General features: G+C 40.6%; 1 protein-coding gene across 1 annotated transcript; it reads right to left on the bottom strand.

The window, feature by feature from the left end:
- Nucleotides 1–4,335: 4,335 nt before the first annotated feature.
- On the bottom strand, nt 4,336–11,075 carry LOC100551532 (large ribosomal subunit protein uL2). Its single transcript, XM_003218958.4, has 6 exons — nt 10,926–11,075; nt 8,324–8,467; nt 7,033–7,174; nt 6,687–6,905; nt 5,224–5,339; nt 4,336–4,554 (listed from the first exon to the last, which is right to left on the bottom strand). The coding sequence occupies exons 2-6, from the start codon at nt 8,459–8,461 to the stop codon at nt 4,396–4,398; spliced, it is 774 nt and encodes a 257-aa protein (XP_003219006.3). The 5' UTR covers nt 8,462–8,467; nt 10,926–11,075; the 3' UTR covers nt 4,336–4,395.
- Between the last annotated feature and the right edge of the window lie 6,599 nt (nt 11,076–17,674).

Genomic DNA, 17,674 nt, shown 5'->3' with positions numbered 1-17,674 from the left:
TCATCTAGTGATTATCTAGTGCATGCAATAAGTTTGCTGTTGCAGAAAGCAAAATAATTGTACCTTAATTAATAAAAATTGGTACAAATCGGTCCCTTTCATACTTTGTTCTCATTGTGATTAACTATTGTGCTTTGTGTCAGATGTTAGTGACCAACAAGTGGTATATATGTGACCACCGAAATACTAAATTCAATGGAATTTGAGCATGCTATGTTATGGAACTACAACTGGGCTTCATTCCTTTGTGTAACTTTAAAACATAACTCACTACAGCAAGAACAAGATATGTGTTACCAGAACCAAGGCATGGCTCGTTCCTGTTCACTACCTTGTGAAGATAACTGCACTATGTGAATTTCTGTTATGCCCAGATTCACAACATGACACTATCCCCAAAATTCTGTACTACTGTGGAGTTGAACCATAGTGGATTCCTAGATGTTCAAATTGCAAATACAAAAATACAGTATTTTAACTCTTAATATATTAATGTATCAACTGTAAATATCCGAAGGATAATCCATAATTAAGACCTGGTAGAGCACAGTGGTAAGAGATGTGGTAGAAATCAGTTTCAAGTTTAAACTCGAGATATCTATGAACTCAATATGTGTGGCATGCCACTCTTTACTGACAAATTGTTAAGGATGGCAGATGGGCAGTATATGCAAAGAAACATGAACACTTGAAAGTACTATTAAAAATTACATACAGCAGCACCATCTATGCCATCAAATCAGCTATCTGGTGACAAATGCTATTTTCAAGAGACACTCTTTAACAGCCCTGCTCAGGTTTTGTAAACTCATGACTGTGGCTTCATGGATTGCGTCAATTGTTTGAATAATGCAGTGTTTCCATTTGTTGTCCACAACTATATTGATCCTTTTAGTAGATGACTCTAAGTGCCTGCCCACAATTGTTCCTTTTCAAGATGTATCACTCCAATTAACATACGAAATGTTAGCAACCACTAAGAGCAAGTGCATATGTTTTCTTAGTATCATTTCTTGTGGCCATCTGGCTGAATATGGCTCTGATTCAGTTCTAGTGATGGGATGGCTATCTCTTGATTGCTTAGCTGCTCATATATAGAACAAAATATTTTCATGTGTGCATTTTCTGTTGATAGTATGTCGTCTTGAATGCTGTTTAAGAAGGGTCCTGATTATACAGAACGTATGAATCATCTTTTAAGCCTCTGTCCCCTGAAGTGGCTTCATAGAACCCTTTGCTCAGAGTTGCTTCATTTTCCAACCTTCTCTTTTCAACAGTGTTTTCATAGTTGTACCATGCTAACTATTGGGTTAGACTTACTAGCTATTGTTTATTTTTCAACTTAAACCTATCTCTGATGTTTCTTCACAAATCCTTTTTAAAAGGAGCATAATGGCTGCTCTTTGCTATATATATTTTAAGTTTCCTTTTGCATAATTCTTGCAGGATCTAGTTTGTTCAAGAAAAGTTATCCCAGATGCTTATGAGTTCTCCGAGTGCTACTCTACATTGATTTTTGACATAATTAGCGATTTGCTTCATATCGTTTCATTCGTGGACACCATTCTTATGTTCAGTGCAAAATCTTATTTCCCTTCTTTTGCTTAATCCTGTGTTTGTATCCCACAAAGAAAGCTAATTTTCAAGTTTCCTATATATTTCTTAATTATGTGAAATGGTTATTGAAGTATACAGTAATTTGTAATATTTTGGAGCCTTGCTCAATAATACTTTTAGACTACCAGTCCGAAGAAGAAATGCAGAACAGTGGTCTTCAGTGTGTGTGTATGCTTTCAAGTAATAGTGACCCTATTTTACAGGGTTCCTAGGCGGGTGTTTTGCCTGTACCAGCACCTGGTATTAATTGCAGTCTCCCTTCTGGTTGTCAGCAACTTCTTTAACCTCAGATGGCTTTTCTGCAGAAGTGTTTCCCCTGTCGGCCTCCATGGCTCCAAACTGGAAACTGCTAGTTGTCCTTCAAGGCCAGTTTTTCATTTGCCCCTAGTTGTGAATAGATTTTCATATATAGGGGAATACATATAATTTGACCCTCTCTTGAAATCTTCCAACCCTGTGTGGAAAAGTTCAGGCTTTTAGAAGATAAGGAGAATACTCATTTATAGATTGCTTTGGAAACATTTCAGACTCAGTGGGCAAAACTCAAAATGGAAATGTTTTCCTCTCCCCCTCCAGAAATCCCACCTCAGTCTTCTCTCTCTTCCCAACTTCATACAACATTTGAAAAGGGGCTACAACTGAAAATTTCACCTTCTCTCACCAAAGATGTTAATTGGACATACAGTAGTCTCACTTATCCAACATAAACGGGCTAGCAGAATGTTGGATAAGCGAATATGTTGGATAATAAGGAGGGATTAAGGAAAAGTCTATTAAACATCAAATTAGGTTATGATTTTACAAATGAAGCACCAAAACATCATGTTATACAACAAATTTGACAGAAAAAGTAGTTTAATACGCAGTAATGCTATGTAGTAATTACTGTATTTACGAATTTAGCACCAAAATATCACGATGTATTGAAAACATTGACTACAAAAATGCGTTGGATAATCCAGAACGTTGGATAAGTGAGTGTTGGATAAGTGAGACTCTACTGTAATACAATTGCTCCCCCCCCCCCCCCCCCCCACTTCAGACTGGTACTAACCGCTAACCATTTTATTTTAGGATTTTTCATTCAAATGTGCATTATGACTCAAAAACATGGAGCTGTACTGTACTTAATATTTGAACAAGATTTAAAAGAAATTGGATGTTCAATTACATTTGTCTCTGCTTCACTGAGGAAAAGCAGAGAGGAAAACGATGCATTGGCAAAATACTTAGCATGAACAGCAGGCTAAGTTTAGTTAATACACACAAGTGCAGCTCAACTATGATTTTTATATTGAAGTTGGGCCCCTTTAATGCAAATGTGAACTTTATGCCTTTCATTTCTAGCTAAGTAATCTTACAATCTTCTCATAGTCTTCCATTGTAATGCATTTCCTAAGTGGTCTTTCAACTTCCACTGTTTGCGTGCATCAATGTAAACAAAGAAACCTATGTTGCATGTACTATTTCTGTTAAACAAGTTCATTGTAAAAAAACTCCAAAAACAAATTCTTAAAAATCGGTGGCCTCCTGCTTCAACCTACCACTGGAGACCTCTAAAAATATTACCTTCAAATATAAAGGGCTACATCATTCTATTGGATTTAAGTCAAGACTGCCTTGTGTTTAGCCCACTGCTAATGAAGCTTGTCAAAGGTGCCTCCTGTAATTTTGAGAACTTGTAAAAAATACAGTTGCTGGCAACAGTAATGACTCATTTGAAAATGGGTGCCAGAGCTTGATCTGAGAAATAGCAGGAGCCTATAGGAGGATATGCCTACACATCGGCATAGAACTTGACACACAGAAAAATTAAGGTCTGCTTTTTGGATTTTTTTAATGAGTTAATTGATCTATAACCTTTGAATGTTTTGATCAACATTATGAAATTGCACTTTCCTATTATATTAGCTATCCTATTTGGCAGAACAGGGAAAATGATGTTGTGCACAAAGAATCTATGGAAGTTTCGTATTACAGCCACTCTGAACAATGTTTTTGGCAATCTCTTCAAACTAAAGTTTGTTTAAAATTACACTAAGTAACAAAATTTGAAAAATATTTCTGTTCCTGGATTGAAAGTTTTATTTCCCATTTAATCGTGTACTACTTACTTTGAAAGTACAGTAGTCTCTCACTTATCCAAGCCTCTGGATTATCCAAGGCATTTTTGTAGTCAATGTTTTCAATATATCGTGATATTTTGGTGCTAAATTCGTAAATACAGTAATTACAACATAATATTACTGCGTATTGAACTACTTTTTCTGTCAAATTTGTTGTATAACATGATGTTTTGGTGCTTAATTTGTAAAATCAACCTAATTTGATGTTTAATAGGCTTTTCCTTAATCTCTCCTTATTATCCAAGATATTCGCTTATCCAAGCTTCTGCCGGCCCATTTAGCTTGGATAAGTGACTCTACTGTAGTTATACTCCAGAAACTTCGTTTTTGTGGCTGCCACAAACTGTTGAATTGGTTGACTCTTGAAACTAACAAAATGTGCTGCAGGATGTCCCGCAAAAACAATGTTTTTGTAGTTTAATAAACCTTTTCCATGTTTTTAATGATAGAACCAATTAGGAAATGGCATTTGTAACTCGGGAGATAAAAATTGTGTTGCATAGTGTTACATAGTATTATCTATCTAGTTTCAGGACTTCTGTGTGTCTACAATGCTTTGACAAATTATTACCAAAAAAAGTTTCCACACATGTTTACCAGTCTTACATAAAAGATGACATTTATTTCTATATGAATATATTGAACTGGAGGTTTAATTCTCTTTCTCCTGGACAGTCTTGGTTCCACGCAGTCTGCCAGTACGCCGGGCCGCAATGAGACCGACCTTGCGACCAGCTGGAGCATCCCTCCTGATGGTTGAAGGCTTGCCAATATGCTGGTGGTTTCCACCACCAAAGGGGTGTTCAACAGGCTGTGAAAAGAACCACCGGGTCAGGAGCAGAGCAGGAAATGATTTCAAATACAAAGAGTAGCATTCTGCAAGGCAAAACCTGTAACCCTTCAATCAGCAATACAGTTAAGGGCATTTACTTAGAGCCATGGAATGGAAGACAGAATAATGTGAAGACACTTTGATGTAAAAAAGGTTACTTTGATCAAGATGAAAAAATAGCACGCATCACTACAACAAGAACTAATGTTGTATTTCGCCTTTACATTGATTAGTTGTCTTGTTTTAGTTTTGAATCAAATGTTTTATATGTAGAAATTACCTACAAAAAGAAGCGGCTTGACATTAATTATGCAGGCATAATGTAACATTTGGAGCATTGGCTATGTATTGTCTTCTATGTGAACTAGAAAACTGGTAGAAGTGTCTCCATTAGCAATCTGGGACCCAATTGAGGAAGAAGAGGCACCTCAGCCGTTCCAATTGGCCTTTAGCACCTCCATCCTAGCACTCTGTGCCTAAAGTGCGCATCTCACCTCAGCCGAGAGCCAGCAGCTCCGTCAGCTTATTTTCCTTTTAGACTGTGCTCTGAAGCATTGGATTATAATGAAAAATTGCATAGTTTGGAAGAGACAGCAGATTACCAATTAAACAAGCCAGGCAAGTGCAATAAATGGAAGAGTTACTTACATTCATAGCTACACCCCGAACTCGTGGCCAGCAGTTCCTCTTTGCCTTATATTTGTGGTACGCACGTCCAGCTTTCAAGATTGGCTTGTCAATACGGCCACCACCAGCAACAATACCTGTAAAATGTAAGGAATTTTTGTGTTCCCCTTTCTAAAAAAGAATAACTCCAAAGAGAAGTACTGAACATTCATAAAAGATAAAATACCCCTGGTCATTAGCTTAAAAAACAATTAGCACCAATTTAAACAACTCACTACCCTATATACAGGCATGTCTTGGTTAACAAAGTATCTGAAAAAGCAGTTTATTTTTGCAATTTTTATATACCCATCCAGTTCCTGTTTTCTGCTTCATCCTTAACTTAGTTGAAAGTTATAGTATGATAAAAACTTGGGTAGGGAGGGAATTGGATTCGACTAGCCAATACTACTGTAGCCATGTGTACTGCCTACAACGGTAAAGGTAAACAGCAGCCGCCCCCAAAACATTAGGGATGCAATTACTTCATGATATGCTGTAATGACATCTGGTGTGGTCTACAATCAAGGTCCACCTCCCCACATTAAGGAGGTTAGGGGACTACACTGAACTTCTCCAAGGCTAATTAATGCTACTATATAAATAAAGCAAACACTCTGACAAGAAACAATGTACTTGCTCTTCTTACATAATGGCTTGCATATAAAATAAATGAATAAAGGATAAGCCAGAAATCTTTTGTAAAAACACTCATATTTCACCAGCTTGTAAAATTTTCTGCATTAAAATGCAAGCATTTAAAAGGGAGGGAAGCTTCCCATGCCCCTTGATGTTATTTTGTATTTCTTTCCAAAGCTGTGGTCCTCTGAAGTATCCTGGGTGAGAGACCCTTTTTACAACAGGAAATAATTTCCTGTTTCTTCTCTGTCATCAAAAATGATCAGGGGGGGGGTGTTAACCTACAGTAGGAACACACCAAACTATGCAGAAAAAAAATGCAAAAAAGCAGATTAAACATTAAAATGCCCAACATTTTTAATGCCCAACATTTAGTATCTTCAAACACCCTAATGCTGTCCAAAAGGTTACTCTTAATTCAACTGTTATTCAAAGATTTCATGATGAAATTGCTTCAATAGAATCAAGGGTGTGTATGTAAAAATGGACCCTTGTGTCTCCTATAGTTTTGTGGGAAATGCAAAATATTTTTGAAAGGAGTAGTAGTTGCAGTTTTGTAGTGCCCTGAAGCACTAATGCAGTCTCCAATTCCCAACTGATCTTAATGTGTCCCAAAATTCATTTTTGATTTATAAAAATCAAAGAGCTGGAAGAGACCACAAGGGTCGGTCATCCAGTCCAGCCCCCTGCTCCAGAATAATTCTGCAATGCAGACGGTATAAATTACTACAATTTCCTATTCTAACACTTCCAACCAAACATTTTGGGGTTTGAAAAATGTGCCACACATTTCAGGCAACACTTACCGACAACTGCTCTGTTTGCAGAGGAGATCACCTTCTTGGAACCAGAAGGCAGTTTCACCCTGGTTTTTTTGGTTTCAGGATTGTGGGAGATAACTGTGGCATAGTTTCCAGAAGCACGTGCTAGTTTGCCACGATCTCCAGGCTTCTCTTCAAGGCAGCAGACAATGGTGCCTTCGGGCATAGTACCAACAGGCAGGACATTGCCAATGTTGAGTTGAGCTACAAGAAATTAAAAGATTTTTTAAAGAGGCAATGTCACTCTAGGCCAAAATATCACCCAAAAGTCCACCTTTCCAATCTAATTATTTCTAAAAACCATGCTCCATTTCTTATCAGATGTACCTACCTTTCTTGCCACAATAAACAAATTGCCCAGTATGAATGCCTTCTGCTGCAATGAACAATTCTGTTCGTTTCTTAAATCTGTATGGATCACGGAAAACAACCTTGGCCAGAGGAGCTCCTCGACCAGGATCATGAATGATATCCTATTGAAACACAATTTTGAACATATTATTAACTTTTTTTGTGTCAGGAGCGACTTGAGAAACTGCAAGTCACTTCTGGAGTGAGAGAATTGGCCATCTGCAAGGACGTTGCCCAGGGGACGCCAGGGTGTTTTTGATGTTTTACCATCCCTGTGGGAGGCTTTTCTCATGTCCCCGCATGGAGCTGGAACTGATAGAGGGAGCTCATCCGCGCTCTCCCCGGGTGGGATTCAAACCTGGCAGCTTGCAGATCAGCAGCCCAACCTTCAAGTCACAAGGCTTTAACCCACTACTCTACCGGGGGCTCCATTATTAACTAACTAATAATAAATATTAGGAACAGTACAATTCTTCTTAAGTAATTACTTTCATTGTTGCCAGGAAAAAAGATCAAGTACTGTATTTGATAAGACAACTATTTAATCATATCACATGGCCAAAGTTCCACTTCCACATATTTAAAATCCACACAGCAGTGATACATAATAAATACTGGAGTTATACTGGAGTACAAACTGAAGAACAGTTTTTTTAAAAAAAATCAAACCTATGTGTAAGTACCAGTAATCCGATTTATAAAATTTTATTTGCATTAAAGTCCCACTATCTTTAACAGTATACTTTCAGGTCTTCAACCTTTAGTATGACTCTCAAATATTTTCAATGCATATCTTTTTTTAAAGAAAAAAACTGAATCCTGAATTTGTTGTTCTGAAATAAAATATTACTCTCTTGATATCCACCTGCAGATAAGATTAGTACAGTAGTCTCACTTATCCAACATAAACGGGCCGGCAGAATGTTGGATAAGTGAATATGTTGGATAATAAGGAGAGATTAAGGAAAAGCCTATTAAACATCAAAATAGGTTATAATTTTACAAATTAAGCACCAAAACATCATGTTATACAACAAATTTGACAGAAAAAGTAGTTCATTACACATTAATGCTATGTAGTAATTACTGTATTTACAAATTTAGCACCAAAATATGATATATTGAAAACATTGACTACAAAAATGCGTTGGATAATCCAGAATGTTGGATAAGTGAGACTCTACTGTAGTTCCAAATTTTCTTCTATTTGACTACTCTTAATAATTCAACCAGGATACATGAAACCACAAAGTAGTGAAGCATACTATTACCTTTACAATACCCTTGATGTAGCCATGTCTTTCAGCAAAGTCAACTGCTCTCAGCTTTGCTGCACCCTTTCTGTGCTTCACATGGGCCCTGAACACAGATCCTGCACCTTTTCTTTGACCTCTGATTACACGGCCCATTGTGTCCTGGACAACAGTTCCAAAAGACAAAAGCTTTAGAATAAAGGATTTAGTCCACGATTTTTTTGAGTATAGGCAATCCACAATTCATCAAGACGATGGGTTTGTTCTTAAGCTGAATTTCTTTGTAAGTTGGAACAGGTACATTTTTAAGTGGTTGTATAGATAGACAGCATAAGGAGTTAAAAACACTGTGGAGTTTGTTTTGTTGTCTGTGCCCCTGTTCAGAAGATTTCACCACTTTCTGTCCCTGTGAGAATTGGATTTTGAAAAAGGTGGCTTGTTGTGGAAACAAGGATTGGTGAGAAAGCTTCAGTGGAGATCCCTGTTCCCCAAGACAACTCTTTCAGGAGTGAATTTCCCTTCTGAGGGGTAGATTTCTCTCACTTCCTGTTGTCTCATCCCCACTTGTATCTATAAGTAATTTGTACGTTGAATGTTTGTAACTCAGAGACTGCCTGTACTAATCCTGGATGGGCTTGAAAGCCTTCCAATACTAGAATCCACTCCCAATTTAAGTTGCTGTTGTTCAGTTAAATAACTAGGACCCAGAAGTCTTTGATCTTATGCAAATCAGCTAAAAATGTGCCAGTAGTTCCAGATATAAATTCTGCCTACCACCATCCCTTTAGAAAATGGAATATAGTTTTCATTAGAATGAAATAATAGAATCATAGAATCCTAGAGTTGGAAAAGACCTCGTGGGCCATCCAGTCCAACCCCCTGGCAAGAAGCAGGAAAATCTCATTAGAAGCAAAAAATGACTAAACCGATGATCATGAGATGATGTAATGTATTGGAAAAACCAATAGCACCAGGTAAAGTGAAAGACAGTAGGGAAAGAGGGAAATTATCATGCAGCTAGAATGATTCAACCAAGAAAGCCACAGCTCTGAATCTGCAAAACTGAGCAGGTGAATACATGATCAGGAATAATGGTAGTCCCTTAATCACAGGTTCACCGGAATTTGACATTCACTTGATGAGCAACAAAGTTGGAAACGTCCTATACTGAAAAAACAAGTGCTCCAAAACAAGACACGGTTCACTACAATGCAGAGAGGAGAGTATACAGGTTGAGTGTCCCTTATCCAAAATGCTTGGGTCTAGAAGTGTTTTGGATTTTGAATTCTTATGAATTTTGGAAACTCCCTATTTGCATAAAGGCAAAGGTTTCCCCTTGACATTAAGTCTAGTCATATCCAACTCTGGTGGGTGGTGCTTATCTCCATTTCTAAGCCGAAGAGCTGGCGTTGTCCGTAGACACCTTCAAGGTCATGTGGCCTGCAGGAAGCGCCGTTATCTTCCCATCAGAGCAGTACCTACTGATCTACTCACATTTGCATGTTTTCGAACGGATAGGTTCACAAAAGCTGGGGCTAACAGCGCAAGTTCACCCCGCTCCCAGGATTCTAACCGCCGACCTTCCAGTCAGCAAGTTCAGTAGCTCAGTGGTTTAACCCGCTGGGTCACTGGGGTGGGGGTAGTATACACGTAATCTTTGAGATGGGATCCCGGTCTAAGCACAAAATTCAGTTGTTTTAAAATATTTTAATGCAGTGTTGTCTATATTTTTGTGCACAATACAAAGTTTGCGTAGACAAAACCACCAAAGAACAAAGAGCACACACTCAACCGAGTTGGAAGTAACATATACCCCATATTTAGTTAGTTAAACGCTGGACTTGAAATAGCAGCATTTAGATGTGGGTTAGGAAGAAATGCCAAAATGTATTGCATTTGTTAGCATTCTTTTTGTTCTGTTTGCCTTACATGTCGCTTTACGTGACTAAAATTACAGGTTATTAAAAATATCTGAGGGGAAAAGAGAAAGCAAAGGTGACACTCTCTCAGGGCCCTTCCACACAGCCATATAACCCAGAAAATCGAGGCAGAAAATCCCACAATATCTGCTTTGAACTGGGTTATCTGAGTCCACACTGCCATATATTCCAGTTCAAAGCAGATAATGTGGGATTTTATTCAGCTTTGTGGAAGGGGCAATCAGGAATTCTTGGTAAACATGCTGGACCCGTAATGCCTTTGTGGCCCTATTTACAGCAGGCATGGGCAAACTCTGGCCCTCCAGCTGTTTTGGACTTCATCTCCCACAATTCCCAACAGCAGGCTAGTTCACGTACAAAAAACCTGGAAGGCCGAAGTTCGCCCATGCCCAGTGTAGATGCAGCCCCACTCCTCGAGATCTTTAGTTCCCTAATTGTCTATTACGGTGTCGAGGCCCACTCCACTGCTGAAGGCCGCGACAATCCATAAAGAGCCCGGGTTGACGGGCCCGGCTTAAGACCAGAAGGAGAGAGCCAAATCTGCCGGCCACCCCCGCCATTCCTGCCTCCCGACGTCGACCCAGCCGGGAGGGAGCCGATGGCGTCCTTAAAGGGGCCGCGGAGGGCCTCCTCTCCCCGATGGCGACGGATTCCCCGAGCCCCACTGCCCACAGCCTTACCTCCGCGGGGCCTGGCTCGGAAAGAAGGAAGCGCCGGAAGTTCGCGCAGATCTGCCGGGTTCTTCCGGCCGCCACGGCACGCGACGAGGCCGGCCGCCGCACAGCCTGGTGGGCAATGAAGTCCTCGCATCCGGGAACTTCGGTGTCCCTTTCTCGTCTCCATTGGCGCCTATTGTGCGGGGTGCGCGCGGGTTCCCAGCTCTAAGTGGCGCGAGGGAGGGCGAGCTTCCTTTGCCTGGGCTCGGAGTTCCAAGACAAAGGGCTGCCTTGGCTCAGTGCTATGGAACGCCGTTTGGTGAGGCACCATCACTCTGGCAGCGAAGGCCGAAGTCTCCATGTGTCCATCACAATGCATTAACTCTATGGCGTAGGCCGGGCATGGGCAAATCGGGCCCTCCAGGTGTTTTGGACTTCAACTCCTGCCTACGGGCAGTTAGGAATTGTGGTAGTTGAAGTCCAAAACACCTGGAGGGCCCAAGTTCGCCCATGCCTGGTGTAGGCGTATCCTAAACAAAGGAATTTCACTCCCTATAGTTAAGGAAACAGACTCAAGTCTGCCAGAACTTAGTCTTCCAATTCTTTATTCTTGGGTCCTCAAACTGCAAGATCCCTTTTGGTGTGTGTGTGCATATATATATATATATATATATATATAGAGAGAGAGAGAGAGAGAGAATATATATACATGTGTGTGTGTGTTTATAATATAGCTATATATAATATATGGCTACAATATAAACACATATGTATATATGTATATTATTTCTCTCTAGGTGCATATATACAGTACAGTCTCACTTACCCAATGTTCTGTATTATCCAATACAGTCTGCCTTTTAGTAGTCAATGTTTTTGTAGTCAATGTTTTCAATACATTGCAATGTTTTGGTGCAAAATTCATAAATACAGTAATTACTACATTAAGTTACCATGTTCAAGAAGGGAAAAAAGGACGACCCAAACAATTACCTTCAGGTTAGCCTCACGTCGATACCAGGCAAGATTCTGGAAAAGATCATTAAGGAAGTGGTCTGCAAACACTTAGAAACAAATGTAGTAATTGCTAATAGTCAACATGGATTTACCAAAAACAAATCATGCCAGACTAATCTGAAATCTTTTTTTGATAGAGTTACAAGCTGGGTAGATGCGGGGAATGCCGTGGATGTAGCCTATCTGGATTTCAGTAAGGCCTTCGACAAGGTCCCCCATGACCTTTTGGCAAACAAGCTAGTCAAATGTGGGCTAGGCAAAACTACAGTGAGGTGGATCTGGAATTGGTTAAGCGAACAAACCCAAAGGGTGCTCACCAATGCATCGTCTTCATCTTGGAAAGAAGTGACGAGTGGAGTGCCGCAGGGTTCCATCCTGGGCCCGATTCTGTTCAACATCTTTATTAACGCCTTCAACGAAGGGTTAGAAAGCACGATCATCAAGTTTGCAGACAACACCAAACTGGGAGAGATAGCTAACACTCCAGAAGACAGGAGTAGAATTCAAAACGATCTTGACAGATTAGAGATGGGCCGAAACTAACAAAATGAAGTTCAACAGGGACAAATGCAAGATACTTCACTTAGGCAGAAAACATGAAATGCAAAGATACAGAATGGGGGACGATGCCTGGCTCGACAGCAGTATGTATGAAAAAGACCTTGGAGTCCTCGTGGACAACAAGTTAAACATGAGCCTACAATGTGATGCGGCGGTGAAAAAAGCCAATGGGATTTTGGCTTGCATAAATAGGGATATAGCATCTAGATCCAGGGAAGTCATGCTACCCCTCTATTCTGCCTTGGTCAGACCACACCTGGAATACTGTGTCCAATTCTGGGCACCACAATTGAAGGGAGATGTTGACAAGCTGGAAAGCGTCCAGAGGAGGGCAACTAAAATGATCAAGGGTCTGGAGAACAAGCCCTATGAGGAATGGCTTAAAGAGCTTGGCATGTTTAGCCTGCAGAAGAGAAGGCTGAGAGGAGACATGATAGCCATGTACAAATATGTGAAGGGAAGTCATAGGGAGGAGGGAGCAAGCTTGTTTTCCACTGCCCTGCAGACTAGGACGCAGAACAATGGCTTCAAACTACAGGAAAGGAGATTCCACCTGAACATTAGGAAGAACTTCACTGAAAGGAGAGCTGTTCGGCAGTGGAACTTTCTGCCCCGGACTATGGTAGAGGCTCCTTCTTTGGAGGCTTTTAAGCAGAGGCTGGATGGCCATCTGTTGGGGGTGCTTTGAATGAGATTTTCCTGCTTCTTGCAGGGGGTTGTACTGGATGGCCCATGAGGTCTTTTCCAACTCTACGATTCTGTGATTCTATGTATTGAACTGGTTTTTTTGTCAATTTGTTGTAAAACATGTTTTGTTGCTCAGTTTGTAAAATCATAACGTAATTTGATGTTTAATATGCTTTTCCTTAATCTCTCCTTATTATCCAACATTTTTGCTTATTCAACGTTCTGCCGGCCTGTTTATGGTGGATAAGCGAGAGTCTACTGTATATATATATTATAAATATACATGTGTGTGTGTGTCATTTCCAACTTTTGCCAGCCGCTAAGGCAAACCTTTCACTGGGTTTTCTTAAGCTTTTTTTTCATGCCAGGAGCGACTTGAGAAACCACAAGTCGCTTCTGGGTGTGAGAGAATTGGCCGTCTGCAAGGATGTTTCCCAGGGGACATTGCCTGGATGTTTGATGTTTCACCATTCCTGTGGGAGGCTTCTCTCATGTCCCCAGAAGGGAGCTCACCCTGCTCTCCCTGATTTCAAGTGGCAGACATTTCGGTCAGCGGTCCTGCCGGCACAAGGGTTTAACCCATTGCGCCACCAGGGGCTCAAGATGTATCAGAGGGAGTTTGCCAGTGCCTTCTTCTGATGCTGAGAGAGTGTTACTTGCCTAAGATCAACCGTGAAAATATCAGTGACTGAGCAGGGCTGATTAGCAGCAGCATATAAATAACTCCATCCAGACTGATTTAGTAACAGTGTATATACCTCCCTGTTCTTCATATACCTTCTCCCCTCCCCCTTCTCTTTTCCCTTCCTCCCTTATCCATCCTACACCTTCTCCCTCTTGTTTCTTTCTTTCCTTTTTCTCCACTTCTCTTACCTTAATTCCTTTCTCTTCCTTTCTTTCTTCCTTTCTTTCCCCCCCTCCTTTGTCTCATACCTTCCCCACTTCCTCTTCCTTCCTTTGTTTTTTCTTCCTTTCTCCCCCTTTTGTTATTTTTTCTTTATTCCTTCCTTCCTTCCTTTTTTCTTTCCCCCTATTCCGCATCCCCCTCCTCCCTGTTTTGCCCTCCTTTTTGTTTCTGAATTTCCTTCCACTTCCCTTTGGGGTTGACTCTTTAGTGGATCCAGAGGGTGGCAACCTATTTGTGGCATAGCCCCCTCCCTCCCTCCCTCCCTCCCTCCCTCCTTCCTTCCTTCCCTCCCTCCCTCCTTTTTTTCTCTTGCAGGGCGCTGCGCAGAATCCCTGCCATCATCCGGCAGAGAAAAGCTGCAATGCAAAAGGCTCCCGACCAATGCTGAGCTTATTATGCAATGCATACATCACTTTCCCTTTGGCTGGGGAAAGACCTGGGCTCTTCTTCTTCTTGGGGATCACAGTTTTCCCTCCCCCTGATTCCCCCAATGTACACAAACAAACACAGATGCCCCAAGCCCTTTGGTATTTGACAGCTGCATTGCAAGCCACAGCGAGGCACATGAATCAATGCCAGGGCATGCATCTGCAGCAAGAAGGCAAGCTCTTCAGCTTGACCTGCCTCTCAGTTAAAGGGCAATGGAGCCTTCTTGGAAAACAAGGTGACAATCTCCAGTGGAAATCTATCAGAATACAAAAACACCATTCCTCTGCAAAATGCTCATATGATTCAATGCTCCCGTCTATGTTTTGAACCGCAAAATAAGAAGCTTCTCTGACTCCCTTCCTTGCATCTTCCCCTCCTCCTCTGACTTCAGCTTGATTTTTTTTTTGTCTTTCTGGAAAAATACTGGCAGTGTTGATCCCTGGGGAAGACAGGCAGGATTGGAGAAGGCTCTCTAAATGATGCCTTTTATTTAAGGGCAGGTAACAGGCATTTTGTTGGCATCGCTTCCTTGTTTGAGATCAAACGGAAACAATTTGAGCTCTTTCGGAATTTGAAAACAGCATCCTCTTCACTGACTGCAAGGGAGAAGAGCTTAGCTATAGCAAGAAAAGGAAGAAAGCAGGCAACAAAACTATACCCCAAAGGAACTGAGCCCAATAAGGGACAGGTCTCACTGTTGTTCTAAGAACTAGATGATATTATTAATGAGAAGGATTTCTCGTATTTGTGTCTAATTTACAAGCAGCCACAGGGGAAGGGAGATTTGAATGCAGGCCATAGAACTGGGGGAGGAAAGCTAACCATTCTGCCCACATCATTCCCTGTTTAATGAATCTTTCTGTAACTGATATTTGCCTCTTGAGTAGAAAATATATGATGCTATATGCTTCCTGCTCTGAAACAAATAGCTCCAGGTGCTATTTAAATTAGAAAATTGGGGGAGGGGAAGCAATTTGTGCCTATTGTAGCAAAAACCAGGTGGGCGAAATAGGGGAGAAATAAAACAAAGCTTAGATGCGTATAAGATGATTACAAAGTTATAGTTGGGCAATAGCTCTAAAAGCTTTTATGTTCTCCAGTAAGCATTCTGGAACATTCAAAAGTTGTCATACTTTAGTGGCACTTTAATTAGTCTTAATTAAAGTGATTTACCCAACTATAGGCTTCTGTGATCCCGGCCATGAAAGCCTTCGACAACACAACTATAGGCTTGTTTATTTTCTCAATAACCGATATGACTATTTTCTTCGATATTAGGATACCATCAATTGTAAGATACTAATTTCAGTACCACCAACAAAAAAAAGTTTAGATTCTAAGACACAACCCATTTTTAGCTGTGTTTATATGGGGGAAAGTGCATCTTAGAATTGAAGAGATAGGATATTTGTTTTTACAATAACATAATTGACAGCATATATTTACAAGGTACAGTAGCTCTGGGAGGATGGAGAAGGAGACACAACAGGCGATTCTTGATGCAACTGCAGACTTTGTGTGGCTCTGGAAGTTGGGGAATAGCAACTGGCCGAACCCCTGCCTAGTTACTTGTGCGGGATATCAGAGGAAGAAGAAGAAGAGACTAAATCATGAGATAGTTCCTGAAAGCAGATGCTCATGAGGATTTGTTACTTGAGTAAATGTATGAAAAGGTGCTAATATCTAGGTACACTTCCATTCTGCATACCACAGTCTTATCTCCTAGTGGCAATCTTCCCAATGTCTATTTTTGTAACTTCAGCTCTTGGGGAACACACTGCAGTCATTTTGAACGGTACTTGTCAACTATAGGGAGCTGCACTGGAACACTGCAATTACTACTTGTTCTGCTCCGTGTGCCTTGGCTCACGTCCTGCAAAGAGGAGCAGGGAGAGAGGTTGACCAGCTGTGGCAATAGGCAATGTGTGTAATGTGCATCAGCAAATGTTGTTTACCTACACTGATCTATGGGAGACCTGTATAGAAAGGAATATGTGATCATTGAGCCTTGAACAGGGGAGTACTTACGAGAGCTGGATGGAATCCCCCCCCCCCCCACCAAATGCATATCAGGACAATTTGTCCCTTGTAAAGGTGGTGGTGGTCATGTGTGAGGAGGTATCACTGAGGGCTGAAAGTCATAGTATATTTTGCCCTGAAGCTTATTCTGATGGGAGTAGCACAGCACTGATAGGAATGGCACAGCACTGCTTGAAAGAAGTGAGCTGCCACAGGGCAGGCCGAAATTCGCAAAGGAATTTCCATAACTCCTTTATTTTCTGTTTTTAAAGTATAATATCACAGCATCATATATAGCACAGCTTCTTAAACTGTGGCTCCCAACCCCAAATGAGGACCCCTTAGGTCAATATTAGGGTCACAGAAAATTTGGCAACAATAACAAGGTTCTGAACACAACTAATTTTACACAAACCTGTTAGGAACAACATGCAGTGCTTACAGTGGACTCACGCCTCTTTTGCTGAATTGCTGACTTATTATCAATAAATTTTTAATTTTACACCTATTTTATATACCTAAATATCTGGAGTCACATAAAAAGTTATCAGCAGAAATATATACAGTAGATATATAAAGTAGATTTACATTATGTGTGAAAAATCAAATATTGTAAATTGAAGATGGTACATTATAATTTTATCATTCATCAAGACTTTTGGCCCACCCTATAAACCCATCCTTTCCCCATTAGTATCTAGGGAGGACATTCATCCCCTACCCTTCTAGCAGTGGATAGTTCACACTGCAACCCTCAGACAAGCACTAATGCTTATCATATGTCCCCTGTGCTCAGACTCAAATGTGAGAACTTTGTTAAGCCAATATGTTTCTGTCCATATCCCACTGGAGTTACTATATTATAACTGAGTTGGTTGCTTATTTTCAATATCTGTCTCCTGGGATAGGATGGAAGGTGAGATGAACAATGAAGGAATTACTAGTGTCTTATATGAAGTGTACTTCTTTTCTTCCTTGGTTACTTCTGTGTCTGTGTGTGTGTTTTATTCAGGTTCAAGGTGCCTATTCATACCACATTATTATTCTACTTTGACCACCATAGTTATACACTGCCGTTTGTAGTACAACAAGGCATTAGAGGACTGTACTCTGGCGGAGCATTTTGAAGGCCCCTCCCTACACTGCAGATCCC

Source organism: Anolis carolinensis, chromosome 3, assembly GCF_035594765.1.
Source record: "Anolis carolinensis isolate JA03-04 chromosome 3, rAnoCar3.1.pri, whole genome shotgun sequence".
NCBI classification, from domain to species: domain Eukaryota; kingdom Metazoa; phylum Chordata; class Lepidosauria; order Squamata; family Dactyloidae; genus Anolis; species Anolis carolinensis.
The sequence above is the reverse complement of the archived record's forward strand: the minus strand, read 5'-3'. Positions and strand labels throughout refer to the sequence as shown.